This window comes from Solea solea, chromosome 13, assembly GCF_958295425.1.
Source record: "Solea solea chromosome 13, fSolSol10.1, whole genome shotgun sequence".
Taxonomy (NCBI): Eukaryota; Metazoa; Chordata; class Actinopteri; order Pleuronectiformes; family Soleidae; genus Solea; species Solea solea.
In genome coordinates, this window is record NC_081146.1 from 18,317,375 (window position 1) to 18,343,037 (window position 25,663).

At 44.8% G+C, this 25,663-nt stretch overlaps 1 protein-coding gene across 49 annotated transcripts in view; it reads left to right on the plus strand.

The window, feature by feature from the left end:
• The window catches only part of rims2a (regulating synaptic membrane exocytosis 2a), a 120,536-nt gene that overhangs the window by 33,547 nt on the left and 61,326 nt on the right, over positions 1–25,663 (plus strand). For 41 of the 49 annotated variants that reach the window (XM_058648826.1, XM_058648830.1, XM_058648832.1 and 38 more), the window contains one exon: positions 895–1,187. In XM_058648826.1, the coding sequence (XP_058504809.1) occupies positions 895–1,187 (293 nt within the window). Of the gene's footprint in view, positions 1–894; positions 1,188–5,865; positions 6,047–25,663 lie in introns of those variants that run through there. The other 8 variants (XM_058648859.1, XM_058648878.1, XM_058648860.1 and 5 more) reach the window with 1 other exon arrangement.

A 25,663-nucleotide genomic window follows, 5' to 3' on the forward strand; every position in this document is an offset into this window, starting at 1 on the left:
TTAAGGTTGCTCACGAGGCAGGTGTGGTCACCTGGAGTGTCACACAAGATGACTGGTGGTGGTGTGACAATCCAGGCTGAAGACTGTGTGTGTGTGTGTGTGTGTGTGTGTGTTTATGGTGATCAGGGCTCCTGTCTGCCCCTCGATTTATGAGACCAATGTGGTGAGCTGGCTGCTGGAGCTGCAGTGAGGAGGAGATAAAGGCACAACATCACAGAGCAGTAAAAGCCTCAATCTCTCCGGCCCTCGTAGAGCTCAAATGTTGCTTTTCCTTTCCAGTTATCTTACCATAGTGCATTAACCCCAATTACATATCCTCTACTTACTGTACCGTCCTCAGGTGCGGTTGCAGTGTATGGAAAAAAAGAACGAAATTAGGGTTAATAGTAATGTATGTGTTGTGACAAATACGAAAAATGATATCATGTGCAGGATGGAAACTTTAGAATGTCTAATTTAAAATATAAAGAAAATCAACAAAAAGGCTATATGGACTCACAGGCGCAGTAATTATAGAACTGAACCAAGATCGCGTTACCTTCAACACTATTAAAGGCTGCTGCATGTGTGAAATACATCATTTTTATCATCCTCTTCATCAATATGAATTGTCTGTTTATGAATATTATAACTGTGGGGTGAAAGGCAAAGCCCAATTTTGCTGATTTTTTTAATTGTTTGAATTTTAAAACCTTTTTAAAACCTTTTTTTTTTTTTTATCCCGGATGAAGATTTTCAACCAGCAATATGCCTCACAGTTATGTGAAAGAACTACATAACACACTAATCATGTCATTGCATCTCATTTTAGGCTACGTTAAAAAAAAAAAAGAAAAAAGAAAAGAACAACTTTCAATTTTCACGCTTTAACACTTGCTATTCTCTGAAATGCAGGTTATGTGGGTATGCAACTTGTGCCGAAAACAACAAGAAATCCTCACCAAGTCGGGGGCATGGTTCTATGGCTCGGGGCCTGGTCAGGTGCGGGGCGTGTTTGAGGGCGGGCCACAGGGGAAGAAGGCCAAACTGCAGGACCCTTCGCTGTACCCCTACCAGGGAGCCTCAGGGGACTTAACACCAGCGTCAGACAGAAGCAGACCTCGCGGTGGGCTCCTGCCTAGACAGGGGTCCCTCGACAACGGTTCAGGGCTGAGGTACTCGGGACCAGGTGACGGATCCATAGACCGGTGAGTACAAAAAAACCCACTACACACACACCTCAGGCTCCATATGGGTTGTTGCATCACGATGTATGACTCCTAATAATTTTAACGCCGTTTAACGCAGACGCCATAAGAGTCTTTTAGAATTAGAACTGATCTATGACACTGTAATCCAGAACAGTGATTCAGGCCCGGCATAAAAGCAGTGTCTCCTCGCAAGACAGTCAAGGTCCCACATAAAACTGCTTGTACATGGAGCCCATGAGGCCTATAAAGGAGACGGAGACACAGATATTGTATCTGGCACTAACTCAGCGATTCTACAACAGTCATCCACCCACTCACTCGCTTTCTTTTCCACGCTCACTCGTACAATACAGCAGCACCACCAACACGTATGAACACAGTCGCTTTGCGGGCCAAGCTCAGCTGGCCTGGCCGGCTGCTAGAGAGTGCTCACAGTGATTCACACCATCTTTTCCTGTGAGGGGGAAACCTGTTTTGTGTGTGTTAAACTTGAGTCACTGCTTTGTCATTAGGGAGGATTGTAATCCAGTTTGGACACGCAGACAGCGAGCCTTAAAGATGAAGCAAAAACAGGACTAATTAGGATTCGGCACATTGTGATCCGTTTGTCCACTCTGAGGAGGAAACTCTTAAATGACAAAGACGACAAAGACACGCTGTGCCTGGTTGCTTATTTCTTGATGTTGATGTGAAGTAAGGCAGTTACTTTAATGTCCACATGGGGGCTCCTACCTCTTTTTCCCCTCCTCTAAAGAGAGCTTATAGTTAGAAAGTAAGCCGGGCAGTAAGACTATTCCTTCCATGCATCTACATGTTGGAGCTTTTATGGTAGCTTGAATCTGGATTCAAGGAGAAGGTGGTGCTGTGTATCTACTGTGTATATATACCCAATGTTCCTCTTCTATGCTTCCCTTGTTGGATTACATTCCCCATTGTCTGAAGCCTGTTCACACAGTGTGTGCGTTGACATAACTCATTGGTTAGTGTGTGTCCTCTCTCTGTGTCATAGCAACTTTGTGTTCACTTCTTATTACAGACACCAATAGTAATGGGAGAGCTGTGTTTGATTTAATTGCCTAATATTTTGATCCAAATGGATGTTTGGATGGTTGTATCATGGCGGAGCTGCCGTCCATTAACCAGCACTGAGTGCGTGTGTTCATACGTGAGTTTTTTTTTTACAGCGTAATGGCCGCGATAACACATTCACAGAAGCATTTTTCCCTTTTTTGGATCGCCACAGTGGATCATATTCCTCCACCTTGTCCTATTCCTTGTGCCCTCTTCTGTTACACCAACTGTCCTCATGTCCTCCTTTACAACACCCGTGAACTTCCTTTGAGGTCTTCCTCTTTTTTCCTCATGCCCGGCAGCTCCATCCTCCACATCCTTTGTCCACTATAGCCACTATCCCCCTCACTCAGCACGTGACCAAACCAACTCAACCTTGCCTCTCTTACACAAAAGCTAGAACTCCAAAATAGACATTGTTTCCCCAAACAAGGTTAAACTGTATCCTCCTTCCATTCATTATACAAACCCCACAGTAGCACAAGAAAGAGCATGTCTGTAACAACATTGTGTAGTAAACGCTTCAGTGGTGTAAACCTGTAAAAACTCTACAGGATAGAGAGATTTATTTCTTAGTTTATTAACCATCTTCTCTTTGATGATCATGATCAGACCACTCCTTTCAGTGGCCCCCACCCCGCTGTACATTAATTGATTGCATGCCATATAAGAGATGGATATGGTAGGGGAGGGATTCTTGCTTTGGCATTGCCCACATTTGCAGTGACACAACAGGAAACTGGCTGCCTGAAAATTTGGGATAATGCTGATGATGGATCGCAGCAAGTCCATAAATAGCACCCCACTGCATAAACACCAAAACTCACTTTCATTAATCTTAAAGAATGTTTAAATTAACTCCCGGACGTGTTCTGTTGAAGAGAGGAGGAGGAAAAAGCTGACAGTCTGTTTATAAGAAGAAATAACTCGGGAGGGTTTCTTATTTATCTTGGTCTCAGAGGTGTCATGCAGATACACTGGGACAGCTGTAGTGCTGGGCTGAGGCTGATGAAACAACGATTACAGTGGGATTGGATTAAATGCATTGGAGGATCCCCCCCCCCCCCCCCAGAATCTGCATTTTTAACACATTCAGCCAGTCAAGAGAAATGTTAGACCTGCCAAAAATGGTAGAGCAGAACACATTCAGCAGGACATCCGGCCTAGTCCAGCATTTACTCAGTTCATTTCATCATTGCGTTTTAAAATCCTCAGTTTAACTCAAATTATTTTAACCACTTATTTAGATCTGAAGTCCAAGAGGGCCACATCTGAAATGATGATTATTATAAATGTGCACATTGGGTACAAACTCTCTCAACCCTCTTTGGGTAACAACATTAATTACATTTTTTTGCTTTACTCTTACTCTTTACTCTACTGCTCGTAACATCCCCACATCTCAGCAATAGTTTGTTTTCAAGAAAGACGTGTTGGCATCAGGTGTGAATAATAGACTGAATGATGGCTGAACTGCATTCTGCTGCGTCGGTTTCCGGGTGCTGGTGTTGTTCATGCTGGCTCACTGGGACCCTTGTGTAGTAGAGAGCCATCGATAATGTTAAAATGCTTGTCGCACAATATTGTAGTCAGAACGACTGCTGCTAAAAGGGCTGTTTCATTTGCTGAGTAACATATTGTAGGTGATGTGGTGAAATTTTGAAGATTTAACCTGCAATTGCTAAATGTAATGTCATAAAGGTCCAGTGTGTAAGGATTAGTGACATCTAGTGGTGAGGCTTGAGAGTGCAACAGACCGTGTTTAACCTTTCCCAAGTGTGGCAGGGAGGGCGGGCCCAGATTTTGGAACCGCATGTGAAGAACATGTTGGCTGTGCATTGACAGCGTGAACTGAACTACCGCCCCACTGGTAGGTGGAGTAAAAGCCCTTTTCACCAAGCAGGAAACCATTTTGACAACAGAAGAAGTAATATTGCTGTAGCATTGTTCTCTTGTTCTTTGGTAGGAATGCATCCTAATCCCTGCGTCCGTGTATTCAATTACTGTCAATAATCCCGCCTACATTTTACACGTTGGACCTGAAATAACAGTTGACCATTACAGTGTTAACATGATCACAATTCTACTACATTTACATTTACATTTAAGCATTTAGCAGACGTGGGAATAAGCTACATAGAAGAAGAAGTCTTGCAAAGAAATCCACTAGATAGGAACAGTGGACTGACAGAGGGTGAGAGTGCAGAGGTGGATCCAAGTGCAGAAGGACATCGTGCAGGGAAGGGGGGTAAGGTAAGTGCTTGGAAGAGCTGGGTTTTCAAGAACTTCTTGAAGATAGACAGGGAGGCCCCCTGTTCTGGTAGCGCTCGGTAGGTCAGTCCAACGACACACGAAAAGAGTCTGGATTCTTTTGCCGGGTGTTGGCACCACCAGACGACAATCCTTTGACGAACGGAGTAGTCGAGGGGTAACATAAGCCTTTATGAGAGCATTTAAGTGGGTGGGAGCAGACCCATGAAGCACTTTGTGGGCTAGCATCAATAATTTTAATTTACTACACATGTCGTTCTTGCAAGTACATCAGGCCAAGTTTTCCCTGCCCTGCTGTAGGAGGACCCTCACCCGCTCAGTGTTCTCCATGCAGACTGTGAACGTCCCCTTAAACACGTTTAACAACACTCACCTCTCAGTATCAGCAGCTTTAAGGAACTGCCTTGCTCCTCTCTTGCTGCTTTTCAGCTGATCACAGTGACACGCACACAAGCACTGACTGAATAAAATGGAAAAACCCCATTAATTAAATAAGTAAGTGGTCCTTGGGGAAACCCCCCCACCCCCCTCTATGTGTGCCCTTTCCTCACAGACAGACACACTCATCCTTTCAGATGTATTAGGACTGTCTTCCTTTATTACTGATGAGGAGCTGATGCTCCGAAGTCAGATATCGGATATAAAAGAGAGAGAGAGAGGGAGAGAGGAGAAAAAAAAAGGCCTGACGACAGCATCGCCTCTCTTCGCTTTATTGTATTGTGCTCTATCTGCTGCTGCGCGCGCTCCAAAGAGTGCATGATAGAAGATGAAGAGATATGGCACAGAGTGCGCACGATTGCATATCAGCCCCATTGTGTGTGTGTGTGTGTGTGTGTGTGTGTTAGAGCCAGTGTGTTCTCTTCATAGGCGACTGGAAATATGAGTTGAGTGTGAGGCAGCAGCTGATTCGCCGGTAAGCGATGCTGCTTCTGCTGCTGCTGCTGCTGGTTGCTGTATAAGATGCTCCCTTTTCTCTCCTCTCGTCCCGGCGCTCCTCTGCTTCCTTCGGTGCACCGAGAGGAGATTTTTTCAGCAGCGAGCAGAGGAAAAGCCACGTTACCGGCACTACCTCCCTTTCCTCGCTTCACGTCCGAAGCAATATGACCACAGGATCCCGCTCGGCGGAATGCGTCTCATCTAAGGACACTTTTCCCCAGGAGCGCCAGGAGAAACATGGAACTTGATCGGCGCCTTTTCTGCGTCTAAATGCGCCCAGGGAGTTTATGATAAAAAAAAAAAAAAAAAACACCAACAAAAATACTAAGGAGGTGCAGCCTGTATGTGTGGAGGGGGGCGTCCGGGGAGAGCGCATGCAGGCTTCGGGATGTATTGTTGGTGAAAAAGGAGGAAGGGTGATCATTTACAGAGGATAAAAGCAAACGGAGGGGGAAAATGCAGTTTGAGACATTGCGTCAATTCTGTAGCTCGGTTTTATCACATTTCAACGGGGCTTTCTCGGCGCCTCAGAACATCTTGCAGACGGAGCTGTTCGAGCAGGCGTTGAGCAACATCGGGTGAGTGATTCCTCAAAAGAAACGCCTTGATTTATGAGGAAGGGCTTCCCCGTTTAGTATGTCTAACGAGTATTGGTAGGCTGTGTGTGTGTGTGTGTGTGTGTGTGTGGATGGAGGGGATGTTGCTTTTATCGATCGGCAGCAGCCTGCATAAAAACAACCTACAGTACAGACTATTACTGCTGCTGCAGATATTTCCTGGCTGGATGATGATGGGGCCGTGTCAGTGATGCTGATGCTGCTGCTGCTGCTGATGCTGCCGCGGTTTGCTGCGTCCTGCGTGTGAATGTCTGCGAGGGAGGCAGGGAGTGGGGGGTGGTGGCGGCGAGGCGAGGGTGGGGGTGATGGGGGGGGGGGGGTTATATGAACAGTTTAGGTGGAGTGTGACCACGCCGAGGTGTGACTGTGCTGTGAAGCCGTGTGGCGCGTATGTGTGCGCAAATACGCGCGTGCGCGCACCGCTGCTGCAGCATGTGTGCTGTATCCTGCCTCTGCCACTGCTGCTGCTGCTGAGGCTGAGAGGAGAACAGGGTTAATGTGTGAAGCAGTGCCGGATCTGGCCTTTATGGGGCCCTTTAAGCAGAATTTTCCATCCTCCTTGCCACAGCCAATACTCGACTGTGGTCAATGTTTGATCAGTCAGACACTTTAGGCTGAAGGAATTGGTTGAAGTTGTTTGTTTTCAAGCTGGTGACCTAATTAATGTTGGCTCATACCATTTCTCATTTTATGTCTGATACCTATTAGAACCTTCTATTCCAACAGATAACAATATTCAGTTCATTCCAGACCTCAAAAACTATTCTTTAGCTGACATTTGCACCTCTTACTCATGTCCTTTTCACATGACCGTGATGATAGACATTCCTCTACAGTACATGGCCTATTATGGATCATATCAGATTAACTTTTTCTCTTTTTCCACATATCAGATCCAGTGTCGTAATACGCCCCCCCCCCCCCCCCCCCCCCCCCATTATTACACGATACGATACCTCTTTTTACAGACATTACATCAAAAACATGCAATATGGGGATAAACTGACCATAGGTGTGATATTGTGAGAGTGGATGTTGTTTGTTTCTGTGTGTCCCTGTGATGGACTGGCGATCTGTGTACCTCACCTTTCGTCTTATGTTGGCTGAGATTGGCACAGCGCCCCCTGGGACCCTCATGTAGAGGGTAAAGTGGTAGAAGATGGATGGATGAAGTCCTTGCATGCATTTACTGCCAAATAATAACCAACCACTCAAAAACATAATGCTGCAACTGTGCAGAAGGCCTCACTCCCATCCTTGCCACATAGGGGTAGTGGCAGGCATTTCACTTAACTGCATATCGCCCATGCTTAGTGAAGCATTTACATAATTTAAAGGGTTCATGTATCATAATGGATTTCACTCTTTCCGATATCTGTTCCAGTGATTCTGGCCGATATCGAACCACTTGCATTGGGCTGAGTGTGTAAAAGAGGGCAGGTGCTGGAAATGCGTGGAAATTACCCACTTGCAATATACACACACACACACACACACACACACACATAAATGCCTGTATACCCACAGCCAGGCTGTCTACACACTCAGACACACATCCGTGTGTCTCTAGTGGCAAATAGAGTACAGTATAAAATGTATAAGAACAGACATGTGCACTACCCAGCCCACAATGTCATAGATTTCATACATGTTTCAAATGAAGTGAAATTTCTAGAGCAATTATTAGTGAATGAAAAACAGAGTAGGGAAAGTGCTGCATTGGGCCTCAAAATGTCATCCCAGGTAAGAGCTCTGGTCTAATCAAAAGTAACACTAATGGACTGTCCTTTCAGTCATGAGAGGGAAAGTCCATAAAGTATAAGTAGCAGTCCAAAAGAAATGCAGCCGAGGCATTCTGATGCAGAGGAATATACATTTTTTTTAACTAATTCATGAATACCCCCTTAGCTACTATGCTGGAAAAAGCGCTGGTGTCTATAGGGAGACGTTGGTTCTCACTGAGATGCACATTATGATTGTTCTGCTAAATCCTGTGTTTACCCACAGAGAGGCCTAACTATAACAGCACGGCTGTTCGACACATCATGTGGACTGCAGAGGCGCTTCAAACTCGCAAACAACCGCTTTCCTTTCCCGCTACAGCTACATGCGGGCTCTTTATCTCCACACCATGCACTGTCCGTCTCTTGGGGACTGCGAGTCTTTCCCTCTTGTCCCTTACCCTGCCGTCAGAAATAATTTACAGCATTGCTGGGCTCTCTGCCACCTCACATTACATGGTCAGAACACTCAGCCACTGCTCTGCGCCTGGAGACTGGGATCCAGCAATCATCACATCTGACTGATTAAACTGACCTTATTTTTCACCACTGGCCATTTTTTCCACTCCAAGTAAACTCCTTGGTTTCAGGGGTGGAAAAAAAACAAAAAACATAACGCAATTTGTGAATGGCCTGCTTAATGACTGGGTTAGGTTTTTAGTACCGTTTTCGGATCTCGCAGTCAGCATCAGCCTCTAGTTTCTGCGCCTGTAAGTAGCATCACGTAGCTAACAGGAGCGCAGCTGCAAACTAGCAGTGTGTGCAGCTATCAGTGGCTAGCCAGCTTGACTCGCCATTTGATCGGAGCTGTTTGTGTCTCTCTCTCTCTCTCTCTCTCCATCTTCCTCTCCCTCTCTCTCTATCTGTCTCTCCCTGTTTCTCTCTGGCCCGGGACAGGCCTACTAATGGGCTGTATGCTTTTAGATTCATCTTCCATGTATTATGTATGTGTGCGTCAGCAGAGGTCCTAATGGGGTGTGGGGATCTGTTCTTAGAAGGCCTGAATGGTTTAGAATTGAGTGGTCACTACATTTAAACTGCAACCCTCCTCAACACACACACACACACTCCACCTATCACACCCCGGCTGCAGAACTTGCCTCCCTGTTTTTCCCGAGACCAAAGTGTGTCTGTTGTCAGACAGCTGTATTATGAAGCAATGGAGTGGATGTTGTGGAGTTTGTGGTGTTGTGTAGTCTTATTCCTTGTAAAGCACATAATACAGTATATGTAAGTGGGGCACGGATGGCTGCATTCGATGTCCTGCATGTAGACGCATTGAACGTATTGAAAACAGCGGCGTGTTTCAATCCCAGCGCATTAAAAAAATCCACATTGCTGCAGATTCCAAACAGGCAGAGCATTCTTGGGTGCGATTTGAGTGAGTCATCTTCATCCCATGGTCTCATACAGTATATATATGTTGTCCTCCTGCAGTGACGGCACATTTGCAGCTGTGCACGTCTGCCTTTTACAGCTTATTTGTGCAGTTCATTTCGGACAGAATGGAGGACAAACCCACTCACTTCTACACTGAAGGGTCCTGTGAAGTGGAACGCCCCCTGGTTCTCTCCCCCTCCCACACCGTTTGCCATCGCTTCACTTGTCCCCTTCCAACAATGGGGTTGCCATAGTGATAAGGTGTGACGTTTGATCAATAGAAATGATGATGTAGCTTTCCTGTCTGTTAATCCCGATGCTGGCCAAGCTACAATGAAAGAGACAGGGGATGACATAGTAAGGGTCATTGCTTCCAGGTGACTTTCTGTTCTGTGTTTTTCCTCTTGAATGCATGGGTGGGCTACATTGTGTCACACTATTTGCATGGCTGACACAGGTACAGCCACGTGGCCTATACGCACGCCCAACCATTTGGAAACACAGCATCAATGGAACCTGCATTTAATTCTTTAGGGAGCCCTGCGCAGAGTTGGCTTTCAGTTGCTTATCTGTAGCAGCTTATTTGTTGTGATTAACCTTGACCAGAACAGACCTAGATTGATCTACGCAAGCAATGTTTGTCAGTAAGTGGTATCATTTAATTATTCCCCTCACAAAGTCAGTATTACATAACAGACATGCAACTCAGTGAACCAAGGTACTGTGATGTTGAAAGGCAGTTAACTGGTAATACGCCATTGAAGGTAGTACTAACTACACTCATGGCTACAGCTGATGATGCACTTTATGTGTCTTTGTCTCCGTATAAATAAGTTGAGCCACTGAGGCTTCTCTTGTTTTGGTTGAGGTGTGTGAAAAACAGAGAGAGGCATAGATTAACCCGTTTTTAACCTTCAAGGTTTAGTGTGTTCCTTTACATTAGACCGTGAAATTGAATCAAAATTGCACTTAGTTTGACCCGATTCTCTTAGATCTGAAGTACAGGATGCACACGGTCTATATAGATTTCAACTTTTGCAATGTCTTTAGTGTTAATGAAGTGGGAAGGACCTCAGTGTAGAGACACATCAAGTAAAGAAAGCATATAGGATAGGAAGCACCAGGAGCAAATGCAGGAACACCCAGGCATTAGTCACCATGGTGACAAGGCTGTTGGGGAGGCAGATGTAGGGCCTGCAACTCGGCGCAACCTGCAACTGGAGCCCTAGATCCATGTTGATGTGACAGAATTGGGGGAAAATAGGAGGGAAATGTGTGGAAAGGAGTTGGAGGAATAAGGGAGGAGAGGATAAGACAGACTGCAGACCTAGAAAGAGGAGACAAGGACATTGATTCACAGCAATTCCTCCCTTGGCTCTTCACAATCCCTGACACTTGTGTTCATTTGGGGGGGGGGTCCACCTTGATATATCATTGACCACACTGTAGTTAACATAACATTTACCTCTGCCCTCTTTTTACCCATCTTTATTAAGTGTACTTTGTGCAGAAGCCTTGCTGAAGGGCTGCCCTCTTCAGCAAGCTGAGGGGGGCTCCCCTGCCCACATTTTTCCAGCCAGGCTCAAGGCTACAATAACCTCTTTTTCAGCTCCTTTAGAACTATAAAGGACCGTCTTGAGGGTCTAGAGGTAGGTGTCAAACACAGGATTCAGTGTATCCTCAACAGTTTTTTTTTTTGTTTTTTTTTCCTATTGCTTCAGCATCCCGTCACACTTCACCCACGCTCAGCCCATCCTCAGGCCCATGGTGTTGTACCCGGGTGTTGCCAGCAGTCAGCAGCTGTAATTAAGCTGGCCCTTTATTGGTTTTGTCCTCACCAAGGGAGATGTATGTGCAGGAAGAAGGGAGACCCTGGTTTATTGCCTGGGCGTCAAAGAGAGGGGTTATTATGATTGCACACTGGAGAGAGAAAGAAAAGAAGTGGAAAGACAGAGAGTGAGAGAGAGAGAGAGAGAGGGAGAGAGAGAGATAAGGTGGAGAGAGGTGGAATGATAGCGGCACAGAGGAAACTAGGATGAATAGTGCAAGGGAGACAGCAGTAGAAGCTGAATCGATATGGTAGACTCCTCTCTGCTCTCACCAAATCATATCTCTGCATCAGACAGAGAGTGAGACACACACACACACACACACAGCACAGGGATGAGAGAGAGAAAGAGAGGAAGACACAGAGAGAGAGAGAGCTAGTATCTAGCAGTGTGTTCTGCTGTGTCTATGGATAAGGATCAGGCTGTGTCCCTGGCCACAGGCCTGCAACCACTACTACTAATGTTGCTGCCCATAGAGTAAGGAGGTGAAATTGCCTTTGCCAGCACTGTTTGGTTACAGGTTACATGGTACAGTCCCACAGCCAGAATTACATGTGGGATCACCCGATGTACAGTGCATTACGTATAGGTTGTAGCGGGCAGCCCTCTCTCAGCAGTAAAACAGGTGCAGAGAGAGAGAGAGAGAGAGAGAGAGAGCCACAGAGCAACAAACCAAAGCCTCAGCTTGAGCAGAAACGCTGACATCTGGGCTCTTTTCATGCTCGTGGAGCGAGACTGATTCCCTCAAAGGCCGACTAGGCACGTGTGTGCATGTATTTCCGTGTGTGACCTTCAACCTTAAGTAGGTTGAGTTCCAGTAGGCGCAGTTTCTTCCCAACAAAAACTGCATTTCACGTTGGCATGAGAGGCCACTTCTGTCTCTGCCCCAAGCCTTTAACTTCTTCCACCCCGACCTCTCTCTGATGGACTCAGAGATGGCTGCTGAGTGGCATAAATTTGAGACTCAGCTTTTAACTCTGCATGCGAGTGTGTCCGTTTCTTGTGTGTGTGTGTGTGTCTGCGCTTGTATGTTCATGTGGTTCAAGCCCAATTGCTGGGAGGTCTTTTTCTCTCCCCTTCTCTCTTGCAAAGCATTTTTATCCCCGCTCCCAAACAGATGTCTGATGTCATCTTGTTTTTTAAATAGCCAACAGAGACGAGAAAGTGCATGCGGTGCGCGGACCACGTTTTGCTTTCAACCATATGTCTTGACGTGTGATGCTATTTGTCAATGTCAGTAACCATTTGACATTTTGTAAAGAGGGTTTAAATATGACCGCTTTTATAATAAGTATATATATATATATATATATATGTATATATATATATATATAATATGATCTCAGGTGGAGTGTATATAGTGCGCTTGCCTCATTCTCACAAATCCTCCTTTGGCCTTGATGCTCAGTGGAGTTGTTAATTGAAAGTGAGGCTGTATACTCCTAAAGGTGCTTCACAGCATCATCATTCTTGTTTTACATTTGATTTATTGATTGAAGAGGCTTACAACGTCAGACCTTTGGAAGGTCAAGAGGTGGGCTCTCTTGGATGAAATCCCCTTTTATCTAGTGCAGTGGAGTAAATGTGACACGACTGAACAAACATTTCAAACGGCAGTACCATGTCAGTGAGCCGTTTACAGTACTGACCGTGTATATGGAAGTCTCTCTTTTATCACTATTACTATTTCCACATCACATATCCAATGCATAATTGACCTGATAACATAATATCTGCACACATCATGAATGGGGAGAAGACTGCTTCACACACACGTAATCCTTTTGCTGTGCTCCAAATCCAAATCTGTTTCATGCTCCAATTTATTCAATTATCAGTCTATACTTGAAGAAGCGACTGTGTGTGATAAAGCAATAATGAAAAAGCCTAATCTAAACATCTGCGTCTATCCAGCCCACTGCTATCATCATCCTTCTCATCCCCAGCCAGTGCTCAAATCCGCTTTTACAACACTGATGGTATTTCACAAGCTCAATGAGATTAATTATTTCCATATTTTGCAAACATTGCACTGTGTGAGTCTGTGTGTGTGTGTGTGCATGCGCGCGCGGCTCCACTGTCTCCCCACACGTGTACAATTAGCTCAGTTCATTTGTGTTGCAAATGAGCCGGCCCGGGCGGTGCTCGGCGGCCTCCCCGGGCTTCTCCTGCCACGCAGCAAAGAGGAGAACCCAGCCGAGGAGTGATCAAAAGCCTCCTACACTGGCAGGCAGATGCTGAGTAAACAGAGGAGAAGCAGCTCCACTAACTGTCTCCTCTCGCTTCTGCCGCTCGCCTTCATTATTTTCCGAGTCTGCTGGCTGGCATTAATGAAACCCCATGTAATATTCATTTAATTCCCTGTGTTTACTAGTTCATTAGGTTTTAGGATAGTAGTTGATCTGATCTCCAGGGGAGGCTAGAAAGAGGAAAGAAGCTGACTTTGAAGATTTTTCTCCTTTCGCCAGCCAGACTTCCTTCCATTTTATTCATATGTCTCTTTTGATCTTGTAAGAATGCCGTTCACCGTCCTCTCCTGGTTTTTTTTTAAAATGTGTAGCGTTCTCCACACTTAAGCTTTCATTTTTACAAATAGCACAGAGGACCATTTTTTTAAGGGAGGGTTGGTGCAGTAGTAAACCAAACTTAAAGTAAGGACGAGGGCCACCACCTTATTATTAAGTTTTAATACTGTATATTGGTGTGTTTACGTCACACTTTGAGACACAATACAATAAGAAGTTTAAAAGCACAAATAATTAATTCCTGCAACTTTCACTCAGGAGCAAAACGTAACCTTTAATTATCTGAATTATCTTCTCGCCATATTGTCCAGCTCTACCTGACTGTATGAAAAATATGACTTAATACAGATCAGCAGCACTACTTTCTGTGACCGACAATAATCTGTCTCAGGGAACACGCTGACACTAAGTGTGTATCGGGTGACAAACAGATGGGAAAACAATTCTAGGCTGATTTGGCCGAACTGCTTGTAGATGAAATGTTTTCCCAGACCAGGACCCCTCTGGCCAGTCCAGCTCCCTGGCTGAGGGCACGTGTTACAGACGCTGTCCTATACAATTACAATTAACCCACGCAGCCCTTTGGTCTGGGACTCACCCTGCAAAGGTCTGACCGAGGGTTAATCGATTGAGACGTTGGCTTGTCGATGCCATTGAGTGCAGGAGTAAAGGTCTTTCTGCCGAACACACCGAGACACGGCGAGTGGCGTTTTCATCAGCCGCAGAGGGAGATGAAACTTTATGAGAGTAAGCATTTTTTTTTTTTTTAAATATGGGGGAAAAATCCCTTAACTTCCATCTTGACGCCATGTCCTAAACCTTTATGTCTATGTCGGCTTTCTTGAACAATCCATTATTGTGTTCATTGTATTTAGCTGAGCTCCGCAATGATGATTCTGATCCTTCTGAGTGTATGTCTTAGATGAGGAAAGTGATACAGATGAGAGGTCAGGAGGCACCATCTTCTCTGTCTGCAGGCAAGCCGTTTAGGAGCTGAGAGTTCAACTCAACATAGACTTGAGAACTGAAATAGAGAAGATGGCGTGAAGGGAACAAGTTTGTTAGAATTCAAATCTTTCCAAATTGTGATTTTTCAGCACTCATTTTTTTTCTGCCTGCAGTCGGACTTTTTTAACTCAGATTCTTTGCAGTCTGTGCAAATCGGAGTTTGTGATCACCGAGCAATACTCTAAGTAGCATCCAGTACACGCTGATTTGATTACCCCCCAGCCACAGAGATGCATTGGGTTAACTTAGCTGCAGTGGCTTTGCTTCCTTATGGATGTAACTGGAGAGTGCTTATGCCTCCTTTCCTTTGCAGTCTCTGTGCTTCCTACTTAGGCACCTACTATGTACAGTACGTGACAGGCAACATTCATGCGGACGAGCAGTTTGTGGGTCTTGATCACACATGGTTTTATTTGTTTTCCTTTTTTATATATATATTCATTTATTTGCAGCCTGTCCCTATAGACCAGATAAATGGGAGGGTTTACGTCAGGGAGGGCATCCAGCGAAAAATTCAGTTCTTGTTACGTGCCCCCCACCAGTTTCACACATCTCTTACGACAAAATAATCCATTCATTTATAAATGATGTGTCACATAGCTGCTGGGATGGCAAACATGAACCACGCTGGCTTTTCAACAGCAACATGCAATTGTTTCCCTTTGGAACAAATGGAAGTGTTACTGTCAAGTCAGCAGCCTCGTGTGTGTGTTTTTCTCTTCTCTTTACGTTGCATAATTGCCACACTTGAAATGAAGTGTTTCCACAGTGTATGAACACTAAACCTGCAACAGTCGCAATCCAATCAGCACTAAAAAACGTGCATATAAGAGGTTTAACTCGGGACAACTTACACGTTACACGTGGCGTTTTCTTAGGATTTTGTGCTCCAGATATTGAACTCTCCACCTGGAATATAATGTGTCCAAATCCATTCAAACACATTCAAATCAAACACAGCATTAGCTGATAATATCAATAATTATTCATTATTTTGTGGTAATTGTGGAAATAGTAGGAAATTCATATTAAAGACATGCTCCCAACTTTTACTGTGTATTTAAGTGTGACAGTAGTTAAAAAGAGCATCATTTACTATGCTGCGATAAATGTCGTGGGCATGAGCGGGATGTGAAATTGAAGAATGTCAAGTGAGACCAGAGGTTTTGTGAAGGAATATACAGATTGGCACTGGTGATAGGAGACAACGGGGTCACATTCTCAACCCCACTTGTTCACAGAAGGCGGAGCGCTACAGCACAAGCGTGACGCGGTGATGTATGGAACAATATGCACCCAACCTTGAACCCAACATGAAGACCTACTTAGCTTGAATTCCATCACCATTCGTCAGCAATAAATGGACAGTAACATTTCTCACCTGTCTGACCATATGCCCCTCCCTCTCAATGTTGGCATCACACTCCTTCACCCTTTCTTAGTCACGTCAGAGAGGAGTTGGCTGCTGCAGTCCTGTCTGTTGACAATAATAGACTCAGGAGAGTTGAGAGAGAAAGAAAGGCATAGAGTGTGTGTTTTTTGGGGGGGGGGGGGTGGATAGACCATGTGGGTAGTCCAGAATCGCTTTCCCAAGACGGCCATCGCGGTCCGTCCAGTCCCAGTGATGTTATTTTGGGCAGTGACGATTATTAAAGCATCCTCTGACTCACCCCTCAGCTTTTTTTTTTTTTTTTTTTTTCCATTACCTCTTCACTTTCTGCATAGCCAGACAGCCACGCAGCGTCACTGCCTTTGATTTCAAATGCAGCTTGCTCACTGGAATGAAAAATGCACACTTTGCAGAACTGGAAAGAAATGCATATGTGGAGAGAGAGAGAGAGAGAGAGAGCAGGACACAGAGAGAGAGTGCAATTACCTCTGTGTCAGAGAGGGAACATGATGGGAAGACAATGGTTTATGAGACTCTTTTTTCAGTGCCGAAATGCAGCCATTGTGTGATTACAATAGAATTTCCCAGGTTATGAATAGCTTTACAAATCTCAGTGTTCTCAACATGGAGGGCTTTGTGAAAATGAACAATGACAGTGAAAAGCACGGAGAAATCCACATGCTACACTGCAGCAGCTGATGGGAAGAGTCTCCGTGTACTCCAGGCAGGATGTGTGACATCACTGTTGGGTGTGGTCACTCAAGCAGCAACACACACACGCACACACACACACACACACACTGACCAGAGGTGGCGAATGTAAAACAAACGTGACATTTCCAACGAGGAAGGACAGCAGAGAGGGCAGCGAAGTACAGCAGCAAGACTCCGCTCCTCAGCCAGATGTTTAGTTGCTCTTCAAGTATTCATAATTAGGATAATCCTGTCTTCTAGAAGAGGAGGAAATACCCAGTGTTGCCTGTTTGTATGGTTGACATTTCCAGTGCTTGTATTATGAGCAACATTTGTTTTAATTCAGCTCAGTGTGTGTTTGTAGCGCCTTTCTCTTCTCATTTCCTTTCTCCAAGAGCACACACGTGCTCACACACACACACACCCATACCCACAGTTTGTGCAGCTATTCTTCTTAGGGCACTGCATTGACTTACATTGACTTACAAGGCATCACTCCAAACCTTTGCCAGTCCAGCCTTAACCTTTAAATCTTAGCCATAAACTTGGCCAGTTCCTCAGAAATGAGGCTCCGCTTCATTCAAAACAGGTTTTGGTCTCCATGAGGACTACTGGTCCTGATAAGGTCAGTGTTTATGCCAGAACAGGTGACAAATACAAGTAGACACACACACACACACCCTGAGTAGATGAAGTAGAATGAAAGTTGGTACTCGTGTAAACAGTGTGTTAAATGTTTCCCCAAAACTTGACTAACAATAACATGAAACACAGGCTGGAACAGCAGTGTTTATTAGCAACATGCCACTCATTGTGAACCTGGTTGTGAAGACATATTGGGTAGATAGATTGTGAAAGGGTTAACAGAAATGTTAGCACTTGCCACTGTAAGAAAAAAAACAACACATTAATAAAGATGTTGGTACATTCCAGTGTCCCTGAGCCAGCACAGACAATACCAGCTAAACTTGATTTATCAATTTCATTATCTGACACCTTTGACTTCCTCTAGCTGAGATACAAAGGTGCATACTATAAAAGCGTGTTATCTGGGGTTGGATTCAGGCTGATTCCTGCTCTAGTGGTCATCACGACACACACACACACACACACACACACAAATGTATATGCTCTGCTCCTCTCACCATTTTCTGAAGGGAAGTGAGGAGCACAGCAGTGTAGAATATAAATGCCATATTCTGTTGGGGCTTGGCCTACATAGTGCTCTAGTGGTGGCTCTTCTTAAAAAGGAGACCAAACAGGCAGTGCAGGGGCTGAAGATATATTAACCATGCAGAGTATAAACATAGCATGAGCACAGAAGGCACCAGTTGGTCTGCTTACAGACAGGAGGTTGGAGCCTCTGTTCCATGGAGCCAATTAGTGAATGTGCTCACAGTTGTGCAGACGCTGTCGGCCGAGCTGATAGATGTGAGGCTGTACACCTTCTGTGTCCTCTCACTTCCCACCAAAAGAGCACGGAGGTGCATGAAGTGCACACGGATCAAGAAAACAAAAGCAATTTTTTGGTTTAAGTGCAATCGTTTTGTGCTCAAAGAAAAAAGAAAGTTGCTGCTCAGTCTGTTAGACTTTGCCTGAATCCGTATGAGCCTCCTCCTGGTCAGCCACGATGACTTCCCTGATTGACCTTTTGGTGTAAATGTCACTTATGGTGGGGAGAATGATGCCTTTCTCAGTACAGTTCCCTGTCCAGACAGTTATACAGTATTACAAGATGTGACCTCAATAGTTCCAGTGTCAAATTGTTATGATTGAAAGGAGGGTGTCCACTTTTCAGCATACAGTAAGTAGTTCCTGGTTAGAGCTGGTGTTCTTAGACCATTTCAGGTCCTTTTTGATGTGAACCTCTGGGAATTTTGTGCTGCTGATCTCTGAAGCAGTGGATAGTGCACCCAACCAGATATCGCACCAATCTCCTTGTTTTTTGAAGGTTCTTGTTGCTGCACCATACAGCCAGCTCCTCTACATCCTCTCTGCAATGACCGTCATTGTCACATGTGTTGAAACCCGCCACTGTCATGCCATCAGCATCCACACTTTATGCAGTCGGAGCCGAATCTGGCGGCACAGTCAAGAGTTAACAGGTTGAAGAGGAATCAGCTCATCACGATCCTCCATCCTGACTCACTTAGGCCTGCTGGTGGGTGAGAGAGTCCAGTATCTAGTTGCAGTGTGTTGAACCCTAGTGAGCTCAGCTTTCATATCACCCGCATGTGTGGCCTAACGGTGTTAAATGCTGAGACGAAGTCTATAAACAGTCTGAATTGTGTGTCTTTGCACTTTAGGTGTGTTAATGCCAGGTGCAGTATTCGCAGACGTGGGATAATCTGTATGACCTGTCGTCCTGCTATGGGGGTGGTAGCGATTAAGACACATTAACTTTACACAGTGTAGGATTTGCTCTCGGGTTCCCCCACAGTTGGGGGATACATGTCGCAGTAACGTGGAAATGCAGCGGAAATGCAGACCTGCCAAGGCTTTGACAGGAGGGGCCATTAACCCTGCTGTAAGTTGGTGTGCCATCAAAATAATCTTGGAGACATTATTTGAAGGTTAAAATCTTATATTGTGTCACTTTAATGACAAAGTGGTTGCAGGCACAATAGCCTGGTGTGAAGAAGTGTGAGGTCAGTTGGAACATTTTTCATTTGCAGCCCCTGTGCACCCACCTAGGTGTTTTATCTGGTCCTGCTGCCATGCACATATTCATCTGGGACAAGACTCTCCTCAAGCTGGTTTAGGTAAAACATAGATAGGCAAAGGTGGTTTTTAAGGCCTTAAAACAGTGACTGTTTATCTTTTGAGGATGTTGCTGATTTGTCCTGCCCCGGGACAATGTGTTCCTTGCTGTCCTGAGGGCTGCCTCATCACCGGATCTGAAGGTTACGTCTCAGGCTTGTAGCAGAGAGTGAACCTCTCCAGTCTTTGATGGTTGGTCCGCACAAGGGCAGTCTGGGAGACTGTTACTCAATGCACTCTGAGGGATATTGTTCTTTGTTTAATAGGAAATGAGCATCAAGGTGTTCTTTTATCTAATGTGTGACACATCGAACGTCACCAGGGTCATTCAGTATTTTGCCATGTCATCATTGACGGTCTAATAAAGTCACTCAAAGCTACTTGGAGCCCTGCAGCCCGGCCTCATCCCCCCCGACTGTGTGATGATAAAACATCCCATTTGCCCTCTCTTTAGCATTTGTCCTGGGAATAGCTGTGTGAACAGCCCATCTACCACCTACCCTCACGGTCTCCACACTGCCGCTAGTCAGCTGTCACCCTTGCCATCACAGACCACAAATAGCAGTGTATCTGTAGTCCAACTGAGGTTCCACCTCAAGTGAGGGCTGAGCTGAGGAGAGGAAGGAGGAGGGAACGTGAATGACGAACGATGGTGGCTGATGGCAAAAGTATTGAGATTAAGGAGAGAGTAGATAGAGGCAGGAAAGACTTTGACAGCACCCACTGACTCCCACCCATTTGTAAACAAGTAATCAGGTCATTGAAAACCAGCGATGACATGAGGCAGAACCTGGAAAAAATGTATTTGATCCGTTTGTTAATGCACAGAATTTAGCTCTCTCTCTCTCTCTTTCTATCCCTCTCACTTCACATTATGTGTCACATCCTCCTTCCTCCTGTATTTGATTAGATGCTTGAAAATCCACACTGTGAATAATAGGAAAAACAAAAAACATGAAACCATGTAATTTGTTCAGTTTAAGGATCATAAGACTTTAGGCTGAATGAGATTAGATGAGACCTCTTGCTTGTGATTGGTGATACATGTGACCTAGTAATCAAACAAGGAATGTAATCCTGTCCTAGGCAGAGGACTGAAGTGCTGTCTGGTTAGATGGGGTCACTCATCTCGGCATCCAACCAGTTGTGGCGATCACATGATCATGATGATGATGATGATGATGGCGATGTTTAATCCGAAAGTCGGTTTGATTTCAGACCCTCGGGAGCCTTTGCAGCAGAGTCATGAAGTGTGCCGTTCATCGGTGTGGTGCGGCACAAAGACAAAAACAGGCCAGGTCATGCTAAAGCTACAGTATCATTCAGCTACGAGGAGAAGCAGCTGAATTGTCAAGCCGAAGAGGACATTTTGATGCCTTTCTTTTACTCCGAAGGTCGTCCCAACCGAGTCAGTCTTTAAAGGGAGGGAGAGACTTGTTTCCGATGGTGCATTGTTTTTTTTCCCTCTTGCCGACTCATCTCCTCTGATTGCTTTTTTGTTGAGACACGTGAATAGGTGCAGATTCAGCTTGTTTTCCTTCTGCTCATGCGTCTGCTCTGGTTATTTTATTTCAATAGAGACCAGTCCAGGATGCATTGTTGTCATTAGTGGTCCAGAATCCCTCTAAGAGGAGATCTCTGCAACACAGCACCACTCATTTGTTCTAATTTGACTTCTCTCCATTATCCACAAAGTGGAGGTGGCACAATCCCCGAGGGGGCAGCGTTGCATTTTCACCTTGATTGCTTTTGGCTTTCTTGTTTAACGTGTGTCTTCAGCAGCTGAGGAGGCAACTCAGACAGCGTCGGTGACACCCACTCGGTCGGACGGACGAGCACTGCTGCAAATTTACATTTGCTGCCACTGTGTGCAGATCATCTCTAGACCTCTAGAAATAAAACAAGCACCCCTTTTTTTTTGCACTTTAAGAGGATTGGAAACGCAAAAACAGGACTGGGTTATTGCCTGTGAGTCAGCGCTGCTGCTTCTTTTGGATTGGACTGCGTTTGTTTGCAGAGGGACATGTGTTTGCGTGGAGCAGCCAGGCAGAGGTTTGAACCAAACTTCTTTCAGTAAGGCTGGTTAAATCTCATAATGTACAACTAACTGCAATTTGGCTCTAGAATATGTGACAGTACAGTGTATTCAAATTGTATTTGTTTCATGGACATGTGAACATCTTGAATGTGTGTCCTGTGTGTTTCCTGTGATGAAAGGACAAAAAAAGCAGTTTCATTATGGTGTTATTCAGTCGTTTTTACAAAGAGGTTAAACCTCCGGCTAATATTTATATTTATAAATGGTGGAGAAAGGTGTTGAGGGGAGAGGCTGCAGGTAAGCGTGTACATGCATCAAGGTGTCTGCACATGCAGCTAAGTGCATGAAGCCAGCAACATCTGTGAAGGGTTCATCACTTACTGAAAGCTTCCTCATTGACTTTCAGTTATTGATCTTTGTGCTTGTGGTGTCTTTGGTTTTAAATGGAATATCAGCGTAACCTCTTGGGTGGCTGTGAGTGCGCAGACAAAAGTGCACATGTCTAAATCACTGAGTGTGGAAATCCTGAAGAGGCTGCTTGTTTGATTTTTTTTTTTTTTTTAATGTCATCTCATTTGGATGCCATTGCACAGCAAGAGGGAAGAGCAGCAGACAAAATTCACCACATAGTCACTATCAAAACTTTACCTTTCACAATAATGACGTTTGACTATGATCCGTTTCCAAAAATGCAGAGCTATTATAACGTGATTACATCAGCAGAATGACATAAAAGATCAGTGATGGTTTGCGTGAGAGAGAAAGGGAATGAGACATCCTCGCATAGTCGATTTGCTCTACACTGAAAAGAGACTATCCCCTTTCCCACTGTACAGTAAATGGATGTGTGAGAGGCCCCTTCTTTTTTTTTTTTTTTATCATAAACCCTCATCAAATGCTGGTGATTTGTGACCACTGGGACTTCCTGAATCCTGCTTGATCTCAGGCCTTTCATCACAATGCTGAGTGTAGGGAGTGTCTCACACACACACTCACTTAGAGGGATACAAGGGAAGGGGGGGGGAAATGAACTTGATGCTATCAGGACGTGAAGAGGAGTTTAACAAAAACCATAAAAGTTTGGATACATAAAAAAAAAAATGGAAGTGTGGAAGTAAATACGTCTGAATTTTTGATTATAGATTTGAACTAACTTCAAAGAAGATTTGAAACAGTCAAGCATCATTCATTTTGAATCACAGGGAGTCCCACTATAATGCATACACACACAGAGGTAGAGAGAAAGAGAGCTGTTGTGGGAATGAGACAGTTAGAAATGTAGTCCACTTGCAGCCAGGTAATAAGGCATCTGATGTTTCAGACCAGGAATTCACCTGAAGAGGCAGAGTGGGACAAAGTTAGTTGTGAGCTATAGAGTTGATACATTAGGCTTCTCCTGATTGGCACAGTGTACTTTAAAAAAAAAAAAAAAAGATGATTATAATATGGGACTTACTTCTAAAGCACTGGAAGTGTATTAGGCTGTGCTGGCAGCAGAAACAGAAGCTGTGTCATCAATATTTTGTGGTTTACAGTGAGTTTGGGTGCGTACCCCTCTGCATCACTTAGATATGATGTGCATTTATTTGCTGGATGTTAAAAGAGGATCGTTTACTGCAATTACACTCAAAATAATCCATGTTCAAAGTCACTTTGTGTATCCTACCAACAGTAACTCAAAGAACCATACAACAAAGGTGTGCAGGAGATCATCTCTGAACCTACAGCACAGCACTTCGAACCAATTGGGCTACAGCTACAGTAGATCACACTGGATGCCACTTCTGCCACTTTATTAAGTACCCTAATAAAGTGATTGATGATTGTAAATGCCCCGCTGCCAGTCAAAGAAAAAATAGAGCAATGTCACCGTTCCTGAATCAGTCATCAGTGTCCTTGTCTGCAACTCAGTGAGGTCTTAGAGTTCATACACTGCCACAGCAGAACATTACTATAGTTAGCTCAGGACAGGACAACAGCAGTGATGAGGGGCTGCTGTTATTCCCACAGCAGGAATGAACAGAATAGTGTGTTTGACTCCACAGCCCTACCATGCGCTCGTGTCTCTCCATTGTTGGCCTGAATCACTGCTGTGGCTCAGTGCCACATCTATAGTTACATCACACACATCTTGCTATATAAGGAAGTTTGACGAAAAAGGAAGGCATTTGTGACTCAGTGACTGCAGCAGGGGACACACGGTGGATTAGGGTGAGCTTACATGCAGACCTTTCTGTATGGAGCTTGCATGTTCTCCCCTTGTGTGTGTGTGTGGGTTTTCTTTTGGTACTCTTGTCTCCTCCCACAGTCCAAATAACATGCAGGGGTTGACACTCTAAAGTGACCGTAGGTGTGGATGTGAGAGTGGATGGTTGTTCGTCACTATGTGTGGGCCCTGCGATCGACTGGCGACCTGTCCGGAACGTACCTTTTGTCGTATGTCAGATGAGGTTGGCTCCAGCGGCCCTGGACCCTCATGTAGAGGATAAAGCGGTACACAATGACTGAATGTGTCGAGGTATGAGACACAGTCACCTGGCTGCTTCTGCCCTCATTTTTTGCTCTCATCCACACTCGGTGTCGCAACTATCCACTACCTTTTTGTGTCACAGAAGAAGGAAAGCAACGATCAGCAGAGGATGGCATGGCAGTGCTGTGGGGTGCTCGGAGGTTTCTGCAGAGAGGCTTTTACAGCAACAGTAGCAGCTGGAGGAATGGGGAGAAATAACGCACAGTACGAAATTTATTGCTGCGCCACTGCTCTGTTGTACTTACTGAGGGCTGGTTTTAGCGCTGACAGTGTTAGCATCGTGATGCAGATGACAGTGGAGTGCAGTGTGCTCACGAGCTGCTGCAGACGTTTCTCTGTTTGGACAGGAAAGACATACAAGTCTAAACACAGGCAGGGAAATGTAATACTTTTGTCAAGTTGAGTTAGAGCTCGTCAAAGGTTAGTTTGTTAATGTTTGTTGTAGTTGCTCTGTGCATGTTCTGTGTGTGCATGTGTGCGCTCCAGGTGTTGGATTTCAACACAACATCCCAGAGGACACATTAGCCTGAGGCCCTGAGAACATACTGAAAGCCAACATGATGCATTTCTTAGACAGCCAGTAAAGACACACACACACACAGGCTTGCACAGCTAGTCTTCGTAGGACTCTGCATTGATTTTCCATTCATTTTCACAACCTTAACCATGACCAGTTAATTCCTTAACCTAACCATACCCTAACCACAATACAAATCTTAGCTTTTAACTTTATCAGTTCCGCAAAAATGAGGTTCTGCCTCATTCAGACCGGGTTTTGGTCTCCATGAGGACTTCTGGGCACTTCAACTCACACGTGATGGAGTGAATGCATGCACCCATACACATGCACATACATCCTTTACTCCACATTCATTCACACCCAGGTGATCTGTCCCCTACTCCCAACATATCATTTCTACCCCCACTTTGGTTTTGTGAATGAAATGCCACTCAGGAACACGTTGCAAATAATGCAACAGTCCTCATGAGTTTGTTTTTTTTGTTGCTTGTGAGGCTGCAAAAGGAGAGGTCACCAGTATGAACTGGCTGCATCACATAGCCTTTATATCGCTTCATGGTCTTTGTTACAAATATTCAATAGTATGTGCTAGAGGTATTTGTACTCCGGTATGAGAGAAATCACTGGTCAGATCTTTCGTCTGGACTTCATGTGGATTAAGTGATGATTTCTGGCTTTGTGGTTTTATCTGTACATTCATTAAACTCAGACTGTGAGTCCAGTAAGTAGGAATGGTTTGAGGGAATCAACCAGTCACCGTACCTTGGCCACTGAGCCAGGCTGGCAGCAGTGATTTATGAAGCCATTTGAAACGTATGGAAAGTTGTCATGTACAAAATTAAAGGAATGCTTCACAGACCCTTTTGCTCACCAAAATGTCATTATTAGTTTGGCAGAAAAGTGGAAGAAATGTAGGAGAAAAGTGGCTTATGAATAATTGATTCTGAACAAAAGAATAAATGCATTAACGCACAGTTAGCCTCCCCCAGGCGTTTAATCCACTTCCTGACTGGTTTCCCTTCTGACAATTGGACACTAAGAAGATGATTGACAGCTCATTTTAAAAAAGGGGGCTACTAACGTTAACCATCCTTCAAAGTACACATCATAGCAATTTTTTTCCA